This window comes from Nannobrachium achirus (assembly GCF_963921795.1).
Source record: "Nannobrachium achirus genome assembly, chromosome: 6".
Classification (NCBI taxonomy): Eukaryota; Metazoa; Chordata; class Actinopteri; order Myctophiformes; family Myctophidae; genus Nannobrachium; species Nannobrachium achirus.
The window spans coordinates 52,694,324-52,719,623 of NC_137815.1; the positions used below are offsets into that span (position 1 = coordinate 52,694,324).

Below are 25,300 nucleotides of genomic sequence, written 5' to 3' on the forward strand. Positions count from 1 at the left end.
ACATGTGTCGTAACGGCATAGATTTCTACAGAGAAGGCAATTATTTCAACATGCTGCGTTCAAGTTCAGGAGAGTTTGGACAAGTCTTGAATTCTGCCTTCAGGTATGGCATGGAAAGAGGGCATTTGCATTTCTTTCACCATAGTTAAAAACTGCATTCATGGTGTGGAGAGGGCACTTTTTACAGACGGATAAAAGGGCAGGGGCTCAAGCCCCCTTTGATGTCTATGTGTGCACGTGCCTGCTCACTCTCTCTCTCTCTCTATCCCTCTCCCTCTCACCCCTTTTGTCTCTCACTTTTACTTCCCCTCTCTCATTTCTGCCCCTCTCTCTCTCTTTCACTGTTCCTCCTTCTCGTTCGTTGTATCTCATCCATGGAGTCTTCAATTGGTGTGGTGTTGCTAATGAAGCTCCCTCAATGCCACGTTGCATCCCCACTCCCAAGCCCCCTACTGTAGTGTACATCTCCCTCCGTCTCTCTCTCTAACTCTCCTCTCTGTTCTGTTATCCCCTGCAGCTCCACTCAATCCAACCTTTACACATCAATCATTTACAGAGGGGCTTTCCACAGGACACAACTCTCACTCTCACTCAATCCATCTCTCTCCTCTCTCTCACGTGTTTATGAATTGCCGTTGCAACATCTCTCTCTCTCTCTCTCTCCATCTTGTATGCTCTATCTTGTTTTCCCTTTGCATTCTGTCTCATGTGCATTCACTTTCACTCTATTCCTATGACAAGCACGCTCTGCTCCTTGTCTACTCTCTCATTGTAACTATTTTGTTGCACCACTGCTGACTGAGAAGTGCTACGCGCTCTCGTACTCTGATCATTCCACCTTACGATATAGATGTAGATCTCTTTGCCTGTCCCTCTTCTTTTCTATCACTCATGTTCTCTCTTTCTAAATCCAAAGGTGATTTACTGGCACAAAATAAAACAGTAGCCTTTGTATCACCAAAGCAAAGTCCACGAACAGACACAAATATGAATTAGAGCAGTATTTTTCAGGTGTTAATGAAAATGTCGCTTTAAACAAGCACAAACAGGTGTCAATTAATTCATTATTATTATTAACGACAGCAATTTGCGTGCCTAATTTGGCATGTCACACCAATTTGGTACTTGTCAGCAACCTGGCATTGTGGCCGTGGGCACCTTTCCAAATGGAGTGAACGCACACTTCAAAAAGGAGAGCAAAGTTTGGGTGTATTTTGATTTGAAAGAACATGGGAACATTGCATGAGCTGTGTCCAATGAAACTGGCATGTAAAAATTTGACTGGAGTGATGAGCAAGCACATCCAATACAAACACATGGACATGAACAACATCCAAGCCGAGAGTAACGCTTGAAGTAGCCTACCTAAAAGTATTAGCTTGTTTACAGCCGTTCACCACTGTGATGTCGGTCGATGAAAAAAAAACAGATGATCAAATAAGACATACTACCACTCAGCTTTGTTGAGTTGAAAAAAACCTGCTTATATTTACTAGCCATTTGCGGCAATATAGATAAATATAGAAAATTGAGTTGCTTTGAGATGCATTGTACAATCAAATTGAATTATTAGCATGTGAATTGTAATCAACTTGAATCGTGAGGCTATTTACACCTCTAACATTTTCCTGATTCCTTCATCATCTGTCTGTCTGCTCAGTTCTTTCTACTATTGCTCACTGCCAATTCTATCCTGTGGCATTGGCAACCTGCTGTGACGTAAGTCAGAGACACAAATAGAGAGAGCATCGTAAAAAATAAATGAATGGATGCCCCAAAAGTATGTTTGGCAGAGCTAATAACCAAATGATGTTGGGAAATGAGATATCTGCTATTTGACAAATAAATAAATAAATAAATGCAGTAAAAAATAAAGGCATAAATTATTCATGCACCAGATTACACACAATGACAGAATGAGATGTTGTGCTTGTAGGCTGAAAGCTGAATAATAAAATAAAAAAGAGACACTGTCTCTACCCACCCACTCTCTCACAACTTCTCCACAACCTGACATAGGAAACATGTGTAAACAATACACACACACACACACACACACACACACACACACACACACACACACACACACACACACACACACACACACACACACACACACACACTAATGTAACACCTATTTGAAACTTGGTTGTGTGCTGATCTGCAAGCTCACAATGCAACCCAGTATACCTGTGAGTCAGGCACTATGAAGTACGTTCAATCATGCACATTCTTTCTGCTTCTCTGCCTTTGTGTCTTTTACTTTTTCACGCTATATGGTGCTCTCCCACGCATACTACTCACATGGTAAACACACATGAGCTGGGCTAACCTCAGGTTTACAGACAAGGAGAAAAAATGTACCGGTATACAAATGAACTGATTCAGTTAATTTACTGATACGTTACAGTCAACTGAGTCACGCACATTGTGTTCACATTAAAGATGGGATTTATGGTAAATTTGATTATAATTACAAATCACTTCAACCCTATATACATTTTGGCCATATATACATTTCGGTCATTTGAAAATAGCCGATCTACAATGCGTTGCAACGCATTGTGAGCTTGTAGATCGGCTTTTTTCAAAAAAAGAATTCCCTACATTTTATTCATTGGAAAACTTGTGAAATGGGACATTTTACATAATGAGTACTTTCTGCAATTGGTACTTTAAGTGCATTTTGATACCAATACTTTTACTCAGGTACATTTTAATTCCAAACTATACTTGTGGCAGAGTATTTCTACATTGCAGACAGTATTGATACTTTTACATAAGTAAAGAATGTTTGTACTTTTTTCCACAACTGTTCATTTAGAAAGGAACAGCTCCCTACTGCGAACCGGATCCCATCGTTCATTTCAAAGAGCCGTTCAAAAGACTCGATTCACTGTTCATTTAGAAAGGAACGGCTCCCTACTGCGAACCGGATCCCATCGTTCATTTCAAAGAGCAGTTCAAAAGACTTGATTCGTTCGCGAACGTCCCATCTCTAGTTCACATGCATTATTTGTCGCATAAATGCAGTCATTCTCTTTCACCGTCTTTATCCCTACTCCCCCTGGTCTTTCAATCATGTAAACAGTGGTGGTTCAAGCTTGTCTGGTGCCCTGGGCCAGCCACCCAGCATCAGCGTCTGACACCCTAGATACATTTGTTGCTAAATTAAATATTGATGTATTTGTGGCAGCGTGGCATGGTCTAGGCGCCGTCTGTGAGCAGGGGAGGCTCTACAAACTCACAATTGCGACAAAGTTCTGATCCGCACAGTGACATGACAAGACATACAAATGAGTTGTAGAAAACCAACTGAGTTATTGCAACATTTCAAATTGGTGGGGGGACAATTGGCAGGTATGATGTGCAAAGAAGCTTAAGGCATACATATAGGCTAAATCAAAACCACTTGCAAGTCAAACTTTGACCAGCAGCTCAGGATTCTTACAGGGTTATATACTTTTTATTATTAGGAGAAAGCATTTTGCACCATCTCAAACAGTTAACTTGAACTGCACTCTGTCGAGGTGCCAGCTTGCGCCTTGTGCACAAAAGTAGGCATGCATGGCCTACTTGTGCGCCATGAGGTGCGCTCACCACTGGCATCACCATTGGCGACGCCAATGACATCACCACTGGCATCACTAGAAATTGCTGGTCCCTCATTTGCAGTTAATGATGACATTGACAGAAATGCTGGTCCCTGATTGGGCTACAGGCTTAAGCAAAGGAGGACATCGACATACATACACACAAGTAATTACTACGATGGTGTTTGTAAGTTTACTTCATATTTCTTTTTGCCCTACTCAAGCATTTAAAGTGCCACCATCACCAGCTTGAATGTGTGTGTGCAAGAGGATTTGATTCAAACCGTCACCTCCATCTCTCCTTCCTCACTCTCAAAAGCCAATCGCTTTCTTTACAGTACATCTGACTTCCTTTAATGAAAGGAAATATCAATGAATTTTTATGACTTCCATTTTATACTTATCTATGCCCTTCTCCTCTAAATGCCCCATAACACCCCTCCTCTCGCTCCACACAGAGGAAAAGGCTTTTGGCTTCCCTGGCTCTGAAAGAATTTTAACCATTAATTTACTGTATAGTGTACAGACGGATGGAGCCATCCAAACAATGGACTGAACCAATCTCCATTCAGAAACATTGCCATTCAGAAGATTGACTTCCATTATTCTAAATGGAGGTGTCACCTAAACCTAACCTTAACCCTAACCTCAGTGGGCGTATTACTGAATGAAGGTATGCCCCCGAACCAATCATTTAAGATGAGTTTAATATGAGACAAAATCGGGAGGTGAAACACTGGAAAGGTCACAAGCCAAATTCATACCCAAAACGTGACAAGTACACGTATGGCTTAATGTGCAAACAGTTGGCCCAACATGGGTGGGAAGTAAACACCAGCTGTCTGCCAGCCAAATGCTGGTAAATATTAGCTGCAGCTGATGCCATTGTTGATTGTTCTGTATGACCCAAGTTGTTCACTGACTAACAAACAAAGACAAACAGAAAGACTGTACATTTCATAAATTATTTCAATGAATGTCTTAAACCCTCTTATACTTAGTTTACCAGGGTCCACCTGGGGTCTATTTGGTCTACTCCTTTTTTACCCTCTTTTTGCCAAGCTTTTGCCAAGATATTTACACACGTTGAGAGCACCTGCATTTTTGCCAACTGTTCACCCAAGAACAGGGACACTAGGGTTCATATGGTTAACTGAGGAATAACAATCATTATTAGAAGATGGAAAAGGTTTGTTTTCAATTACAGAGGCATTCTTCCTCCTTTGTGGATGCACACCCCAGTGCCTTCACATCTGGGCCATCTCTATGTAGTCTCCCTCTGAGCAGTGTTTGTCTAAATATAGGCACATTTAGGCATTTATCTGATGCCCTTATCCAATGCAAATGACATGGGCAGGGTTAAAATGCCATCTGCAAGACACTGGGATTATTTCCATTATGGGATGGCCACTTTAAAAAACATTTCAAACCATTCTACATTATGCAAACTTGTCACTAACGCACTAAAGACATTGGACATTGGAGAGAGAGAGAGAGAGAGAGAGAGAGAGAGAGAGAGAGAGAGAGAGAGAGAGAGATGTCTCTCCTACAGCTGGTGTTGATAGTCATCTCTGTACGTCAAAGAGGGTTTCCAAAGGGTCTAACACCGGAACATGGTGACATTTTCCCTTCAAATCCCTCTGACCTTTATCTCCGTAGTCTTGTCAGTTCAAACAAAACAGTCTGGACACCCTCCTCATGCCTACCTCGCTCTGCTATGTAATCAGTAACAGCTCGATTGGCAGCCGAAAACAAAGGAAGCGTGGAAAAATGTGAGAAAACATTGTTTAATAGAGCAGTGTGAGTCACCATGTAGATAGATGGAGTGGGGAAAATGTCACAAAGTGCCATGTTGTCAAAGGCTCATGTTTTCCCATCTGCAGAAGTTGATTGTGTTGTCTCATCAAATATGTGGTGGCAAAAGGGCACAGCGTTCCGACAGCCAAGGCAGATTAAACAGGTGGCAACGGTTACGTTCATGTTTGAACATTGAAGCATAAACAAATCCAAAGGAAGATAGCCGTCCCAAAACATTGCTGTGTGTGTGTGTGTGTGTATCAGACCCTAACCTCATCTGACAGGAGACCAGTGCGAGAAACACGTTGGTCTGAGATAGAACACGTACACACACGTGCGCGCACACACACACACACGCACACACATACATACACACAAAAACAGCTAGCTGGAGTCAGAGACTCAAAAGAGCATACACTGCATTTTGCAGCCAATTCATTAACACATTGACCGCCATTTTAACATACCTCCGTACTCCCACCTGCCATTCGTCTCCATAGACTTCCATGTAATTGGGTGTGCACGGATCATGCACACCCATGCCTAGATAATGCACCACGTGTGTCCACCTTGCTCACAGCTTTCAAACAAAAAAATCCGAATGGAAATCCGTTCAGGCATTCCTGAGATAACAGCCACTATGTTTAACAAAGATGGCTGCCAAAATGGCTGCCATGCTTGAAAGATGGGGTTGCTATGGGGGTTAAACATGAAATTTCGCGATTGCTATCATGCCTACTCCATTTTTTGGGGTCAAAATTTAAAAAAAAAAAAAAAAAAAATTGAATTTTTTTTTTCTTTTTTTTTAATTCTCGGGACTATCGGGCCTGGCGGGGAAAGACATTGGAATAATCTCGGGACTATCGGGCCTGGCAGGGAATGAGTTAAGCAGTGATTTGTTTAACCCACAGGCTGTGTGGCTATCAATATCAGCATGTTTCTAGGATAATATGCCAATATTATTTAATTAATAAATGCAGAACCTACGCAAAACGATGAGGTACTTACCGTAATTGCTGGACTATAAGCCGCACCTGAATATAAGCCGCACCAGCTAAATTTAGAACAAAAAAAAAATGTTTACATATATAAGCCGCACCTGACTATAAGCCGCAGGTGTCCTTCCTGCTTCCCGCTAGAGCTCCCCTGGAGGCCATTAGCTGTACAAATCTATATATAAATCCTTGTTAAAGACCATTGTAAAACTAACTAACTGGCCGTTTGTTGTAAAAATCTCTATATAATTGTATAAGCCGCAGGGTTCAAAACATGGGAAAAAAGACGCAGCTTATAGTCCGGCAATTACGGTACTTATACATCTGACAGCCGTACTTCAATCCAGTAAGTGAAAAACAATTAACTCACGGCCCAACCTGAGAATCCTGAGAAAATGCCATTGGTCCAGGCTGCCCCAAACCCGAGAAACCAGAGAATTTAATTTGATTTAATTTATAAAAACAATCCAAATTCGGATCGCCGCTCCGCGGTTCCTAAGTACCCTAGAGATAGTGCTTCTGCTCTGGGCCGGAAAACCAGAACCGGACCTGCATTTTTTGGGTGGGACAAGCCCTTTCTCTGTACCCTGTTTCTGTTTGCTTACTTTGTAAACACTGCTGAGGCTAACTCGGGAAAGGTAGCTCGGATTAACACGAGTGTTCTTGTGTTCGAAACGGCGAACGACGTGCACACGAGTCGTGCACGATCTGTGCACCATCGTGGACTATGGACACGCACGTGACCACGTTAAAAGGTAAGAAAATCGCGCCGTCCAACCCGGAAAGTCGATTTTTAATTGTGGCAGTACTTTTTTTTATGCAGGAAACAAGACACTTGATATATGTAATTGTAGATACACCACAATAATCCTTTATTAACCAGTAACCAATATACCCTATAACATTTATTGACCAGCGTTTCTCAGGGGTCGATACTTGGCCTAATACTTTTTTCCCCTTTACACCAAAAATATTTGTCAAAAATAGTCGATCTACATGTGGATTAGCTACTTGCTTTAGTTAGTTGAATATTCTCCTACAGTACCATATATTTCCAAATAATAGCCGGGCACCAATTAACTGTCAGGGGTTCAAATCAATTTTGTGAATTAAACACCCGGGCTACTATTTAGAAGTTTTGCTGAGCGTTTGCCTATTATGACATGCCCAGCATTGGGATGCTAGTGTTGTTGGGATACGTGTTAATACTGCTGACCCTGTCAGAACAGAACACGTGTGTCATGACCCTGTCCTCAGCAACATATGATGCGTTTTGGTGAACAGAGCCAGCAGACTACATGTCTGTCTCACCCTGGTTAATTAACCACAGTTGGATGTCAGCCAGGCACTGATACTCTGTTGCTCTGATCTGATTAAATAGGAGACAGAACTTCAGTCGATAGTGATGCCATTACGTCTCTTCAGTGGGGTTTCTAAAAAGGAATGTAGATGTAAGGGAGGAAAGACCTGAGGCCGATTCTACAAATGCCTTCTAAATCAGTAGTTCTTCAACTTTTTTCTAAATTCAAAATTATTTTCAAACTTTTTTTCAGAAATGTAAAAAAACGTCGCAAAAGCTTGTAGATCTGCTATTTTTTTATAGCCTTCACTAAGATCTAAAATTACACTTGAACCGCTTAAACAATTATTTTGTGTTTGCATCACTCCCGCCTGCAGGAGAACGCAGTTCAGGGTAAACCACTTAAAATACCATTTGACGCAAGCGTATGTCACCGGTGTTGTCAATGTGTTAATGGGAATCACTGTTATAAAATCTAAGTCTTTCTTGACATAATGCAGAATTTATGTCCCAGGGTGAAACCATGTGAGGACCATTGGCCTGAAGGCAAAATATAAGTAAGCTCACTACTTAAGTTTTCAAAATAAAAGCTCTGTGCAAATCTCTAGCTTTAACTTCCAAGTATCACAGACTGTCCATGTTGTGTGGAAGCTTGTGAACACTTCTGTATGGCCAGAGACATTGCCGTGGTTAAGACTGACTTGAAACCACAAGCACAGATTCTTGGCATGATATGGAATCCCACATATCCTCCCATGTTGTCACTCTCGAGTATACTATCATTTTGTCTCCAAGAGGGAGAAAAAACCCTACAAAAACAAGAACAATGACTGGATTGTCCCATCTTGCAATTATATCATTAAGGACACTAATTACATTGTTCTTTCTCATCTCCCCTTCTCCTTCACATGATACATGTGTCTGCTTAACAGGTGAGATCCATGCTGGGTAAACAACTTGTAAACAATTTAATCCATTCTGTGGGGAAAGCAGCGTGCCGTGATTCTATGTATGCTGTAGGAAATAATTCATTACATTTACTGCTCCTTCAACCTGAACCAACTTCCCCCACTTAAGAGCTTTGTTGTCCATCGTCAGCCTGTAGAAGCAAACAAGAATTAATTTGTCATGCTCTGATGAGAGCGCTCTGGTTCGAGAGGAGAGAAGAGGAGAGGAGAGGAGAGGAGAGGAGAGGAGAGGAGAGGAGAGGAGAGGATATAGTAGATCATTTGGGGATTTGGGATTTACAAGCTGCATTTCTAAACTTGAACCATTCTCAGAATAACTCTGAATGTATAGGCTAAAGGATGGCCCAAATTCTCTCTCTCTCTCACTCTCTCACACACACACACACACACACACACACACACACACACACACACACACACACACACACACACACACACACACACACAAAGCCTTAATTATTCAAAAATGGAAGGAGGGTTGGAGGGTGGTAAACTGGCACACTTGGCCAGTATCTACCTAGCACAGTGTTTTCTCCCAATTACATGCATACTGTACGCACAATAAAATATTCTGTTCCGGGATTCCCAGGTATTGTGAACTGTTTCTGTGGGGGTGTGGCGTTCCTGATGTGAATGAATCAGCAGAATTCTGCTCACAATTTGTGCAAATATGACTAATGCAATATCGACATGACCGCTACTGCACACTGTATCTAACTAAAACACATACATAGCATGAACCTAATCCTCTTTATAATCTTACAGACGTAGACTGGATAGAACACAGACATAAAATGCAATAAAAGCCAGTGTTCTGTTATGACTCATATGGATGGGAGGACATTATATTATTGCTCTCTCCAGCCCCACAGTCAGATCTGTCTCTCCATTCTCCAACAGGGACAAGTCAATCTGTTAGTGTTAAATAACATTATCCACTAAAACAGAAATTCATGTTGGGGAAACGTCATGGCAATATCAGTAGATGTAAAGTACACAGCAGTAGATTTTGAGCTAATTGACCTAATCTAACCAGCTTGCTAGCTTAAAATACTAAAGTCGTAAAGATGCAGTTGGAGAAGAAGTTACTAGGACATTCGAAGGCTACTTATTGATTTAAACTAATTTCAGACAGATAACTCACGATATGGATTGAAACAATGTTTATTATTGATGAGTAATACAAGTGTGTATATGTCACATTTATATTGGCGTCTGGCTCTGCTTCTCCCTGCTCAGCGCAGCACAGAAGAAGAACATCATTAACCATTAGGAGCAGGGAGATAAAAATATATAAACACCCCCCATGGGGAACAGAATTAGCAGAGCCTACTGGTGGTGCTGGGGGCGGTGAGGCAAGCAAGCGCATAGCACAACAGACCTGGAAAACAGCAGCAGGAGAATGACAGGCTGAGCAGGTTAAATAGCTTGGCAAGTGATCAGCTGACTGCCACGTCGCCTGTGACGTAAGACTGGCGTAATAGCGGTGTAACAGAGACTGAATGCAACCGCAATGAGCAGCAGTGTACCACTCGAGTATATGCAAGGCTGAACTAATTCCGCTGGCTACATACATTAAATGAAAACTAGTGTAAATTGCATTGCATTTGCAGCACCTGAACAAATAAATGTGTAGTGTGAAACATGTCAATATGGCAATGGTCAGTATAGTCAATTATGGTCATGGTTATTGGACATACTGTGGCAGTAGGGCCATGGTGGACCATAGCCACTGACTAGAGACCATGTCAAGACCGAGGAGACATTGACACATCTGAACATACATTACGTCTACCCTGACAGATTCCTGCCTATAATATTACGAAAACCTAATCTGCATTCATCTCTTTTGTTACATGCCTACTCATAAAATATTTTCCTAGAGAACTGCTAATTTTCAAGATCATCACACACAAACGCACACACACACACACACACACACACACACACACACACACACACACACACACACACACACACACACACACACACACACACACACACACAATTTTGTTGCCTAAAATAGAATTATTTGCATGACTCTGTGAGGACCATTATCAATGCCAGGGCCGATGGGCATAGCACTACACTAAAAACTACTCTTAGCTCTCATCAATATACATAATGTACGATAAAAATGGATTTAATCAAAACAAACAGCCACATGGTTGAAATAAGCGGAGATACATGACAGTTAATATTCAATATACAAGAGCACGAATAATACATATAATACAAGGAAAGGTGTAAGAAGGACAATCCCAATAATGCAAAAGATAGGATAGGAAAAATAAAAGGGAAGTGAAGAAAGAAAGAAGAGATCAAATCTCACAGGAAATTCCTTTTTTATTGTTCACATAATGTTCATGATCACCCCCTCACACTGGCCAATCAAATCCCTCTGGCATACCCTTGTACATGCTCCTCCTATAGTGACAAGCTGGCGAGAGAGAGAGCGAGAGAGAGAGAGAGAGAGAGAGAGAGCAAAGCAAAGCTTCGTGAATGAAAAAGATGAGGGAGGGACCGAGGCAGGAGGAGGGGGGCGTCAGGGGACAGAGGGAGGAGGATTAAGTCAGAGAGGAGGAGGAGGAGGAGGAGAGAGTAGCAGGAGCAGGAGAAAGCACCAGAGGCAGCAGAGATACCGTCCAGGTCTCAGCTCAGCTCAGAGCCTGCTGTGCCAGTCAACACCTACTGGATGGAGCTTAACACTCCCGCACACCCACACAACAACATCTGACAACAGAAAAGATAGACATGCACTCTTCACTTCAGGATATAAGACCCATTATACCACACCTGCTGTCAGCACAGTGGAACAGAGAGGAATTACTACCGGGGAACTTTGTTTGTGACACCTGAGTTTTCCATTTTTCTCGCTTGTTTTTTTTTTTGAGTCATGGAGATAAAAGGATGACAACTTAAAAGAGAGGAAGAGAGGGCAAAGTGGTTTTCTGAGAGAGAGGGAGGGAGCTGGTCTGCCACGGTCGGCTTCAGCTTGCCAGGGATTTCACAGAACGGGCTGAAAGCCCGCTGCTCCTTTGCATGAGCCTTGATCGGAACGCTCACCCACTCTCCTGCTATAAAAAGAGTGACTCCATACAAACTGGCTGGTGGAGAGAACGAGACACACGCGAGAGAGACAGATGGGAAAGCGGCTGGAGTGGGAGAGACAGAAAGATGCGTGTGTGTCCACACGAGTGCCTCTTATACATACAAGTATGTATTTGAAACCTCCCATACGTCTGTGAGACTGAGTGCTGCCATGTGGACGAAGCGCTGACTTCTTCGAAAAAGCTATTTCCGTGGGTGTGGGCAAAAGACAGCTGGGACCGTGATTCACAAAAAAAAAAAAAAAAAACGGACTTGGTGTGGGTAAAAAAATAGAAAGAAACAATAAAGGACGATGCAACTAGAGACATGGCATTTGTGTCACGTTAGAGAGCTGTGAGCGAATAAGAGATAGGAATCAATAACAGAGAATGTGAAAAGGTAGGTAGGTGAGGGGGAGAACTTTTGAGCTCTGTGTGTTGAAAACAACACAAGGAACAACGCACAAAACAGGTACATCGGAAGGAGGACAACTTGAAGCATTTCATTCTCCGGCTAACAAAGATAAGACAGGCGGATTGGCTCTGCCGAATGTGCTCTGGGTAACATGGACTTTAAAAGACTACAGTGACAAACAGGATCTGATGATCAAGAACATTATTTTGCATTCAAAGGATATATTTCACAATTATGGATCTACAATGAGACGGCCCTGTGTTATTGTTTATTGAACTACTGAGAGGTGAGGGGAAAACATGCTATGATTTGGATCATATGCAAATGAGTGGTTGGTTTTACACTGTTTCATGTGACTGGAATCAAATTAATGTCCGGCAGAAAAAAATGAGGGAATTATACAATGTGCCACCAGTCCTACTGTATGTTTTCATCACAAAATGTGGATGAGTTTTATTGTGACTCAACTTTATTCCATTTGTTAATTACTTTTTTCCCCTCTATCCTTCCCAGTATCCCAACCCTACCTACCTCCACATACTCTTGTATTCTTTCATTATTGCTCTGGAGAGAGAAAAGAGAAAGACTGGACTATTGGGACAGCTCTGGCTGTGCTCCAGATCTCTTGGGATTTTTTGTTGATGACCCAGACACACCTGGATGAACTGTATTTTTTTTATTTAAGGTAGTCCACTCCAGTATTTGGCTCTGGCACATATCTCACTGTTCTGTTGATACTGTAGGTGGATACGGATGCAGTCGATTAGTTTGACATTAACGGGGGCCAGGCAAAACAAACGATCACGCCTGAGTGCACACAGGGACCTGGAATAAAAGGGGCAACGCATACATCATGCTGACTCCTCTGTGGCCTGTGGCTTTGAATGAATGCATCGAATGAGCCAATTGGTTTCTTACTACCTTGTCCTGAAAATGACGACTGAGGGAGAGACATATACACTGGCGTCTCTGCCCGTGGAACGAAGCGTAAATAGGTGCACACAAATGAGCACTAACACCTAAATGATTAATGCATGACAAAACAATTGGCAATACAAAGCTCTCCATGGGCTAATTGGTTTGCCCATAGCTTACTATAAATCAGACATTAAGAGTGTAAAGAATGTGTGGTAAAGACAGATAAACAATACAAAATAAATGTACTCTTACATTGGACAAAAGAACAGAAAGAAATAACAGAGACCATCCTAAAGGAAGTGTAAGCAGTGCACTGGCTAGGGTGCCTGTGGCCAATGCCTGGTGTTCACACCATGTGGTGCACTGATGTTCACAATGGACAGGGTGTGGTGGCGGCAACCTTTCCATCATCATGGTGGTCCACTATCGCACTGTTAGCCTGTGTCCTGTTCGCCCAGCTGAGCCCTGCCAAAGGCAGCATCTGCCCTTCTGGCTGCCTCTGTGCTTCTGACATCCTCAGTTGCACTGCCCTGAGACTGGAGCAGGTACCCAGTGAGATGCCGCTTTCCGCTGTCACTCTGGATCTCAGCCATAATCGCATAGCTTGTTTGTATCAGGGCGGCTTTGGGGGGCTCCCGCGGATGGAAGCACTGCGCTTGGCACACAACCAGCTGACAGACATTCGACCGGGGGCCTTTCAGAACGGTTCTGGGACTCTCCTCCGGACCCTGGATCTTTCCTCTAACCAGCTCCATGTGTTGGAGGAGCACTACTTCCTGGAACTGTCTGGATTGGAGGAGCTACTGCTATTCAACAACCGCATTGCCCGCGTGGAAAGCGGGACCCTGACTGGGCTGGGCAGCCTCCGCAAGGCCTATCTAAGCCACAACCGCCTCACCGACTTCCCGTTTTTTTCCATCCAGGAGCACAGCCACCCACACCTGTTTTTGCTGGACCTGTCGTCCAACCGCCTACCCAAGCTGCCTTTGGAGGACATCTCAAACTTACCCTTGGCAGTGCAGAGCAGACTCTATCTCCACAACAACTCCCTTGTGTGCGAGTGCTCCATGTACGGGCTGTTTCGCTACTGGGAGCAAAGGGGCTACGCCTCAGTGTGGGACTACAGACAGGAGCACACCTGCCTCGTCTACGGGATACAGAAAGGCACCGTGCGCTTCTTCGTGCACGGACGCTATTTTGAGAACTGCAGTCTGACCGAGATGAGTCAACTGCTTCAGAGGGAGAGCGACGTCTTGGTATATGTCGGGCAGGGGGTAATCTTGAACTGCTCGACAACATTCCTAGGGCGGCACGTCACCTTCATATGGGTGTCGCCCAACCAGGAATATGTGGTGCCCCCAGGGAACAATGGTTCGCTGAAGATGTACGCCAACGGCAGCCTGGAGATTGTAGCGGCACGGGCGGAGGACTCAGGCGTCTACTGGTGCATGGCACTGGACCGGCGGCGGCAGCGCAACGAGACGCGGGAGGTCAACGTGACTGTTGCGCTGCCACGGGGCGCGGCCGACCTCCACGAGCCTTTCAACACGGGCTTCACCACCCTGCTGGGCTGCGTTGTCAGCCTGGTTCTGGTGCTGATGTACCTCTTCCTGACGCCCTGCCACTGCCCCGTGCGCTGTGGCAAGGCCCCGACCCGGGCCGCCACCACCCCGGGCACAGGGAATGAAGCCGGCGGCGTGGGCAGTGCGCAGTCCTCCATCCTCACGCCCACCCCGCCCACTACAACCGAGGGGCCCGGCCGTAAGGTCAGTACCAACAAGCATGTGGCCTTTCTGGAGCCTATCCGGGAGCAGCAGAACGGCAGACTCAGGGCGGGGCCGGGAAGTGGGGCAGGGCACGGACACCTGGGACCGGGTTTGCTGCTAGGGGCGGAGCATCCGCCAAAGCTGCACAACCAATCACAGCAGAGGGCGGGCGAGACAGACTCTATCATGTCCGTTTTCTCAGACACGCCTACAGGGTTGCCTTAGTGACAGACTACCACAGAAACAGACACTGTTCAATCTCACTCCCTCACTTTTCTAACCCGTGGCACCTCACACTGCATCCAGCACTAGACCTGAGCAAAATAGTAGTCAAACACTAGAAAATTATAAATTATTAGTTTTTATCTTCTAGCAAATGATGTGCCTATTTCTGAGGCTATGACATTGCTTTTGCCATTAAGTAAGACATATCCACTGTATCTGTTAAGAGTTGAAATATTTCAAACCAAATTCAAATGATATGCTACGTCCTGCTTTTGCCCAGGTCTATTCATTCACCCTTGCAGCCACAAACCAATGCACTGTGAAGGTGTAGTCTCTCTCCTGCTGTGGCAGGCTGACAGAGTAGGCAGGTTCTTGTAAAGAAGGCAAGCGACAAAGAGACATAGGGAAGGAGAGAGCCACAAGACAAGTGCCAAAGTAGAGAGACAAGGATTGGTCCCATGAACGAAAAGAGAGAACGAAAAGCACTTAGGGGCATAAGAGAGAGAAGGATGAAGAAGAGGAGGGAGAGAGAGCAAGAGAGAGTATCTCAGTAAGGGGGGAACAGGAATTAAGGAGGTGAAATACAGAGAGCTTCTGAGAGTTTGGACTGCTGCTGAAATCAAGTGCACGGACTGTCCCTTTAAGCACGGCTTTGAACCTTTAATAAACAATAGCTGCCGATGCCTTCTTGTCTTAGACAGACAGAGAGATGGAGCCAACATCTCTTTGTACAGCGTTTTAGCTATATACTGTATGTTTTTGTTTTCCATTTCAGTGCTAGCGAGCCTGTTAGTTGAATAGCTCCAATCTGCGTAGAGTAACTGTTGGCATGTGAAGTGCTTTAGAATAGGGAGTAAAAATGAATGCAGTTTTAAAGGAAGGTTTTGGAATGTAGGAAATTAAAACCCTACCAAATTAAACACTGAGAGCAAAGGGTGGAGAGGAAAATAAATAAAATAACTTTTGTATGTGGCAATTTCTGTATGAAAACACTGATCAATGGAGAAAGGGAATAATTGCTTGCAATCTCATTTGGCGATAGCCTAGCTCTGTTCTTAAGCATATTGTGTTGTAATTTTTTCTGGAAACACCCTGCGAAACTGGACTGGCGACAAAAGAAAAGAGACTAAGATCTTGCCTTTATTTGGTGAATATAAAACAGGATTGAATGGACAATTAGGACACACAAGTTTGTTTTTATGCCTTTTACTGTCTTCATGGTGTTCACTGCATCATTCGTTCCTTGCACTGTCCTTCCTCTCCCACTTCTTCCTCTGTCTCTCATCCTATCTATGTGTTAATAAATCTTTCATCTTGGATCGGCCAGGGAATGTCTGCCTTGTTATTGTTACTCACAAAGGGGAGCTTATGTTTGCACATAACCAGATAATGAGCTGGTGGCTGAAGTGTCTCTGTGTGTGTGTGTGTGTGTGTGTGTGTGTGTGTGTGTGTGTGTGTGTGTGTGTGTGTGTGTGTGTGTGTCTGTGGGGGTGTGTGCGCGCGCGCGTGTGTGCGTTCGTGCGTTTATGCATTATGTCTACTTCTAATGTTTTACTAATGAAAAACTAAAAAGAGACCTATACTGTGCAAGTAGGAAAGAAAACTGGGAGTATTCTTCTAAATATATAATGCACTTTTCAGGGGTGGTCCAAAAAGACTATGCTTATGAAATATTTAAAACAAAAACTTGTGGAAGGGTTTCCAAACGGGCCCCAAACAACATAACAAAGTAGTCAGTTGCTCGACTACAGCTAAATATGTATTAGTGCTATTAAGGTAGTGCACCAGGTTCAAACAGCACTTTAAAAGCAAGGGAACACATCAAGCGGTCAACATACAGCACAGGCAACATATTTCCAACTAGACTTCATCTGTCAGCATTTCACGCCAGCAAGAACGGATCGAAGAAATAAGAAACAAACATGGAAATGATGGGGGATGAAACCAAAATGCATTGCCTGTGCTGCATACATATACATATAAGTCAACAGCTTGTTGTGTTTCTTGCTTTCAAAGTGCAGTTTCAACTATGTACACTAGGTTAATATCAATAGCACAAATAAATAAAGAAAATCTGCAGTTGAGGATATTTACGTCATATGATCCCATTTTCTACTTGCATGGGTGTCAAAAGTGTATATAGATCTTTTGATTGTCAGGACATTGCTAAAACAATCATTAGACTCAAGCAATAACCCACCTATCTCCCCGAATCCCTCCCCAGTCAAAGTTCAGACTTTTAATGAATGTAGAATCATGTGCAGGAGATAATTTGCGGCAAATTAGGTGACTTAATTTAATTGACCACGTTTAAAACAATATTTGATTTTAATATATAAATCCTCTCTCTCACACTTTTCTGCCAGTGTGCCAGTGATCACAGGTCACAGGTTGCCTAGTGACCGGAGCAGTCAAAAGGTGTTATGAGAATCCCCCAACAAGTTCTATAAATTACAACTGTGATATGATGTCACATAATATGATAAACACTTCAGCCCTACTTTGTACATCAGCACATCACGATATGACACTATACGATATGTGATATGTGAGTGAGCTAGAGCAGGGGTTCCCAAACCTTTTTGTCTCCGGGCACCTCATAAATATCTTTTTAATCCGAGGCACCCCTACATTATAATTTTCACTCCCAGCACCTTGTATTTATAGCATATCGTCGTTGTCGGGTGGAAACCTTGTATGTCCAAAACTGTTCGTTTTGTATCTATAATCTATAAAATATACTAAACTAGTGAAAACAGCCGATCTACAAGCACAACGCCTCGCGATGCGAGGCGTTGTGTGCTTGTAGATCGGCTGTTTTCACTAGTTTTGTGCGACGGTCTTGTATGATGAAGCAGGGCTTTGCTTTACCAAAAGACGTACACATTTGAAACTTGGAGATACAAGGTTTCTGCCCGACAGTGACGATATTTCAGTGATTATGTTGCGAGGAAAACGTTGAGATAATAGCCATTTTGGTTAGAACTGACTGAAAATAACTTTGTACTTCAAGTTTAAAATAATGCTAAATATTTTTTCAAGTATCCAAATAAATTCCAAATATTATCAAATTATCTCGCGGCACCCCTGGACTGCCGTCACGGCACCCCAGGGTGCCCCGTCACCACTTTGAAAACCCCTGAGCTAGAGCATCTGTGTGTGTGTGTGTGTGTGTGTGTGTGTGTGTGTGTGTGTGTGTGTGTGTGTGTGTGTGTGTGTGTGTGTGTGTGTGTCTGTGTGCGTGCGCGGGCGCACACTCTTTATGTGTGTTTGCATAAATGCTTGGTCATAGTTACCATTGTTTTATTTATCAGTGGGAGAGGGTCGGTGCTGTCACATAGAAGAGGACGAGAGGATCTCTAAGGTTACTGCTAATTAATACAAAGTGTCATGGAGGCCAATGTGATGTGCTTGCCTGTAACGTGTGGGCAACAATAGGGATGGAGAGTCCATCAGCTTAATTAGGCCCTTGCTGTCAAGGATCATCTGTGAGCAAGTGTGTGTGCGGCAGGACAAAAAAATATATATATTATTTTTCTCCCCTCACCCATGTGCGTCATTATGGATTTTCCTAGAAGAATAGCCAAGTAGGCAACTCGTGCCTTGCTACCATGTGAGGTCATCATTATACCACATCCTGCACAGACCTTTGCTGGACATTTTAACCAGAGAACCACATGCTGCATCTATAGATGCTATATCTATAGATATGGAATTAGATGAGCACTTCTCTTCAGTGGTGGAAAAAGTACTCACATATTTTACTTAAAAGTATCAATACTACAATATAGAAATACTCCGTTACAAGTAAAAGTCTGGAATTCAAAATGTACTTGAGTAAAAGTACGAAAGTGTTGGCATCGAAATGCACTTAAAGTACAAAATGTTTGAAAACAGCAGATCTACAAGCTAACAAGGTGTCGAGATGCGACTCGTTGTGAACTTGTAGATCAACTATTTTCAAATACCGGTAGCCTAGGTATAAAAAAGTGAGTTAATGTGTGTTTTATAATATTGTAATTTACACCTGAAAAGTAACTAGAAACTAAAGTTTTCAACTAAATGTAGTGGAGTAAAAGTACAATATTTGAATCTGAGACGTAGTGGAGTAGAAGTAAAAGTATTGAAATTGGAAATACTCAGGTAAAGTACAAATATCTCAAAATTGTACTCAAGTACAGTACTTAAGTAAATGTACTTGGTTACTTTACACCACTGCTTCTCCTAAACAATAACTATAGGTGCTCTCACACTCAAGTCTCTTCCTTGTGCTCATCTTCTCATTTCATTTCTCCCCTCTCCTCTCCTGACCTCTCTTTCACTTTTCGGTTTCTTTCTTTGCCTCTCTGTACTTTTCCTTCCCCCTCCCCTCCATTCCAAAGACAGAACCTGTCTCAACAGTGTACTGCGACAGGGGGAAAAGCCACTGGTTATAAATAAGAGGTGAATTATTGATTTGAGAGAGAGAGACTGCCTCTGTACCTTTGCTGCCTGAGTCACCTGAAAAGTTTGATGTTTGTTTGTTTGAAGTTCCCATGACCGTAGGGACCTCCAAACAGACTTGAATATTAGTTTTCTTTAAAATACAGGGATATTTTTTATTATTTATTTATTAATTAATGTATTAATTATTCTTTATACAGTTGCAATTTTATTGATTCCAAATTCAGCATGACGCGCGCACACACACACACACACACACACACACACACACACACACACACACACACACACACACACACACACACACACACACACACACACACACACACACACACACACACCTACACACACACACACACACACACACACACACACACACACACACACACACACACACACACACACACACACACACACACAGATCAATACTGATATCAATTTAGTTATATAGATTCAGATAGGCCACCACATGCATTTATACATGGGTGCGTATGACGTGCGTGTGTGTGTTGAGAGTGCAGTCTAAAGTATAACAAGTGTGTTGTTAATGAGGTACGAATAGCATTCTGTTTGGTATTCTGGGGTAGAGTCACCACGTTTAAGAATTTGCAGTATGACATTGTGAGAGAGGCTTTCTATTCAACCATACATTCTCATGCGAGGGCCACAATGATTCCTCATTAATCAAACCACTACGCACTACATAAGCCCCTGGTCTTTTGTAAAACATTGTTTTATATACAGTACCTACCTACGGGTGTGTAAAGGCCAGAAAATAGTGTTTGAATCATCAGCTAAAATGTATCACATCATGTGGGTTAACATATGCAGCAGCGTTATACAATCTGACCAAATGTGATAATGGCCACAGGACTCCATACTACAAGCACAAAGGACGGATCCCTCATTGTTTAAAAGTATGTTTCAATAGAGGGACAGCATACTTCCAAGTGGGCGTAGAACAGGCACACACAGACGCAGTGGCGTAAATATGGAGTGTGCAGCTGGTGCGACGCACCAGGGCCCAGACACGCAGGGGCCCATGAAGGAAGAGGGGAAAAAAAAGAAAAAAAAAACCTGAGTGGGCACCTGAGTGGGGTGCCAGGGGTGGGTCGGTAAAGTAGTCTGAGAATGGGTTTAGGTAGTGCTGAGTAGCTGCCTAGGCTAGGCCCTAGCTGGTGGAGTGCCGAGTGAATGATAATTTGTCCAATCATCCTTTGAGACCTGTCAGCTGTGTGTCAATCAGTCAGGATGGGTCGCGTCTATTTAATGCAGCACTGAAAGGCTTGCATTGTAGACCTAGTGTTCTATTTATTTGAGCCCTGGTCATGTTTATAGGCCTATTAAAAAAAAGGTGCGCACCAAGCAACACATCCAGGTCCTCCCCTGAAGCCCCACCCGTTTTAGTCGACTTTATACCCAAAAATACCCATTTTGGCCGACTTTATAACCGGAAATACCCGATGTTGCGGCGCCAAATGTCTCCTGGCTTTGTGCTCCCCCTAGTGGGGACAGAGTTAGGCGCCAGTGCTTACTGCAATGATATTGTTTATGTCCTTTGTACATTCTTGTACTTCTTATGTGGACATAAATAAACATTTCAAATGTCGCTTGCGCTTGTGTCTATAGGGGTGGGTGGGGTGGGGGGCCCACAACAAATATCTGCACCAGGGCCTATCACAATGTTGTTACGCCACTGCACAGACGGGAAGACAAATGATTGCATGTGCACACATACGCAACTCAGCCATCTATGTGCACGGCCGCACACATGCATACAGTATCTAAACACTAAGAGGCAGACGCATAAATGCATAGGGTTGGTAGTAATGGAAACATGCTGACGAGTGCAACTCTTCATACAGTGTGGACCCACCTATGCACTCTCTTCTCAAACCCACACACACACAAAGCAGACCCATTAATCCTTTGGCAGTTCACTTCCAGGGCTACCCACATACCAGGACATTATCCAACATTGTGAGACATCATCATCAGCCAGCCATACATTATGGTGTGTCACAGGTCACAGATTGTCATGCAGATCCTATAAGGGTTTGTTAGTGTTTGACAGAATAGCATGTAATTACAGAAAGGAAATGAGTGGGGAGGAGCAGAGAGAGAGAGAGAGAGAGAGAGAGAGAGAGAGAGAGAGAGACACCCAGGTATACTGTACATGTACAGTATTATGTCAGTGTTTATGTACATTACTTTATGTAAATGTGTGTGTGTGTGTGTGTGTGTGTGTGTGTGTGTGTGTGTGTGTGTGTGTGTGTGTGTGTGTGTGTGACTGTGCGTAGGTTTAAAATATTGTATACAGTATTTGCATGCCTGAGAGAACCCTACTTGCTACTGTTCCTCCATCATTGAAGTTGGAACTGTAACAACATAAAGGCTAAGGTTACCACTAATTAAAACAAAGTGTCATGGAGGGCAATGTGCTGTAACGTGTGGGCACATTAAACATTAAAGTCTGCCAGTTTAATTAGGCCCTTGCTGTCAATGTTCATCTGTGGGTGATTGATCAAACACAACAAGCAAATAAAGAAAAGAACAGATTTGTTTGCAAGTCATTGGTGAGCAGCAACGTCCGTGACGTAGTATACAACATAGAATAGGTTTTTGGACTGACTCCTCCTTTGTAAGGCCACCTTTCCATCCATGAACAATTCATCCTTTAAAGGAGTAGCTCACCCCCAAAATGACATTTTTTTCCCTATTGATTACTCACGCCATTTGTATTTGTCGCATTCCTAAGACAATAATTAAATGTACCCCCTTTGATTCCAGATGGGGACCCAAATGCAAAACAAAATTCTTAGGAATGTGAGAAAAAAAAGAAAAAAGAAATTAAAGCCACCTGACTCATTGACAGAATAAAGATACATCACACAGAAAAGAGGCACCCATGTACTGTAGCCTCTCAGACCCAAAAATGTCGTCCAAAATTCCATTCTGTATTGATGTGGTACCAATAGGAGAGATGACAGGCAAAATGCAGATTTTAAACAATAATCTACGTAACTCTTGAGAGCCTAAAATGAAACCAAATGGACCCACAAGGGCTTATTATTATTATTATTTTAATTTTACACTCTCAACAGTTAAAGATCAATTTGGTTGCCAACTCTCCGTCATTTAGCTGGGGACCACCTGGAACCCCCTCAAGGACCAGGACCACTGGTCGAGAACCACTGCTGTAGAGCCTTAACAGCAGCTAGACAACCTCAGCTCACAATCACAAGTCATTTCCTTCCTTGCTGCAACTTTCACACCTTCCTCCTCCACCTGGAAGCAGAGCACCAGCAGCTCCTCGTTCAGAGTTATAGGGGAAGATAAAAGCGCAGATTGTTTATATTCCCATTCTGTGGAGAGCCGGTTGACAGTCCGTCAAGACATTTAGAAGTTCTGCCGGCAGGTTAATAACGAGCCACACCATGTGTGATTATACAGAGCTGGCTGGCTGCATCTAAAAAGTGTGTATGTGAATGTGTGTACTATGTAGTGCAGGAAAAAAAAGAAAACACCATCCAACAATCGAGTATGGATGGGACGATATGAAAATTTCATATCACGATTATTGTGACAAAAGAAATTGCGATTTACGATATCACGATAATGAAAATCCATTATCCTGGGGCGGAACATTTGCTAAAAAATCAAACCTCGGTTCGAAGTGGAGCGGTGAATCTGAGCGTGCGTGTGCGTGCGTGTGTGTGTGTGTGTGTGTGTGAGTGAGTGGTGAGTGTGCCTGGCCTGCACAAAACAGCGCCCCTCCTTTAACTAGTGTGTTGTGTGTGGCCACTCAAGGTATTGCCAGGCTACGGACACGGCCAGCCAGCCACCCACCCACCCACCCACGGACATACCCACGGACATACCTGTCTATTGGGAGCGCTTTCACCGCTCCAAAAATAGCAGATCTACAAGCTCACAACGCGTCGCAACGCGACTATTAGGTCGGCTATTTTTTGTCAAAGACATTTGATGGAGAGTTAAAAAAAGACTGTCAAGTACAAATATTATAAGTACCTTTTACCAATTATAGAGGTTTTAAGTGGTACCGAATATGCAGCTCGGCAAATAAAAGGTGAATTGATCCCAGTGCATGATGGAGGACGATATCGCGATAAATTAAATCTCCATGATACGATTATCCAAAGAACTAGCTGTATGGGCCACATTAAAATTGCTCAAGGATATCTTGGCAAAGCAATACTGTAACGATGGTGAACATTTCAAGGATTGTTTATGGGCTTCATAAAAAGTGTTAGCGAAAAGTTCATGTGAGGAGTATTATTGCAATTCAGAATATCAAGTCTTAAAATGGCATTTACCTAACATTGTATGAAGAAACAACTATTTCTTACTGTATTTTAGGACACATTTTCTTTTTTTAGATAATTTTTAGTAATAATAAAAAAAGAAAAAACAAGGACAAAATTGAGACTCCCAGAAGGTAATCACAATGAGAGAAATGAATACATAAATAACTAATACTATATTACTTACTTATCAACCTGATATCCAAGCATTCACACATGGTTCAGTGAGTTATGTGTTGTAAATGCTCTGTAAATTAATAATTGTCGTCAGATGACATTTTCACTGACATAGAGATACAGTGCAGCAAGAACAGCAGAATGAATACAAAAAACAACAATGAAACAATCTTAAATGAGGTAGTGTCTAGTCATATATTGTAAGAATCCCCTGCATAAATAAAGGATAGGCTAAATGAATAAAACACACCAACATGGTGTGAGTTGTTCTAATTCAAAAAGTACTGCTGGCCTACAGCGGGGGTTCCCAAACTTATTCAGCTCGACTCGAGACTCAATAGAGAAAACTTCGTTACACCCCGGGAGCCAAACTTACAAAAATACAGTCAGAATGAACCACTTTTAAGCCCTATTTAAAAAAAATAGTGAAAATAGCAGATCTTAACAAGGTCAAAACAAGCCGTGATGTGACACCCGTTAGATTGTAGATCTACTATGTTCACTGAAAATGTCAGATTTTTTTTGTAGGAAACCAAACATAACAGGATCTATTTGCTCCTGAGGATATTCAGGCTCATGTGAGGATATTCATGATTATGCCGATAATGGAGATTTACCCACAATGAAATTATCCTGAGTGTTTTTATCGCGATACAATTTGAAATCCTATATCCTCCCACCCCTATTATAGACCATTACTCATGAACGTCAATGTTGGTCTTTTCCTCTTCTCTCCATCCCTCCCTTCCCCTGAAGCTTTACCAATCCCATTAGTGACTGGCCACACTGGGACATACAGTATCATCTATAATTTGCTCTGACACACTCTAGTCCCTTTCAATGATGCATAACATCTAATGGAGGACATTGATATCCTGGGGTGGGTGACACACAGACACAAACACAGACACACACACACACACACACACACGCACGCACGCACGCACGCGCAAGCACGCACGCAGGTTGTGAGCTTACCTCTTACCTAAACACAGAGACAAGCCAATAAACAGACAAAACGTTTTCAGCCCACATGCCTTTGTGTGTACGTGCACGCACAGGTTGTGCGCTCTTACCTAAACACACAGAGGCACACTAATAAACAGACAACACATTTTCAACCCACACGACTGTAAAAACGCATGCACACACACACACACACACGCACGCACGCACGCACGCACGCACACACACAAAGACAGACACACACACACACACACACACACACACACACACACACACACACACACACACACACACACACACACACACACACACACACACACACA

At 43.0% G+C, this 25,300-nt stretch overlaps 2 protein-coding genes across 2 annotated transcripts in view; one reads left to right on the forward strand and one right to left on the reverse strand.

The window, feature by feature from the left end:
• The window catches only part of rnf123 (ring finger protein 123), a 207,706-nt gene that overhangs the window by 51,975 nt on the left and 130,431 nt on the right, over positions 1–25,300 (reverse strand). The window lies entirely within an intron of this gene.
• Positions 13,429–15,066, forward strand: amigo3 (adhesion molecule with Ig-like domain 3; the record flags this gene model as incomplete). The annotated part of the gene is made up of 1 exon (XM_080727344.1): positions 13,429–15,066. One exon carries the CDS (start codon positions 13,429–13,431, stop codon positions 15,064–15,066), a length of 1,638 nt encoding a protein of 545 aa, XP_080583470.1.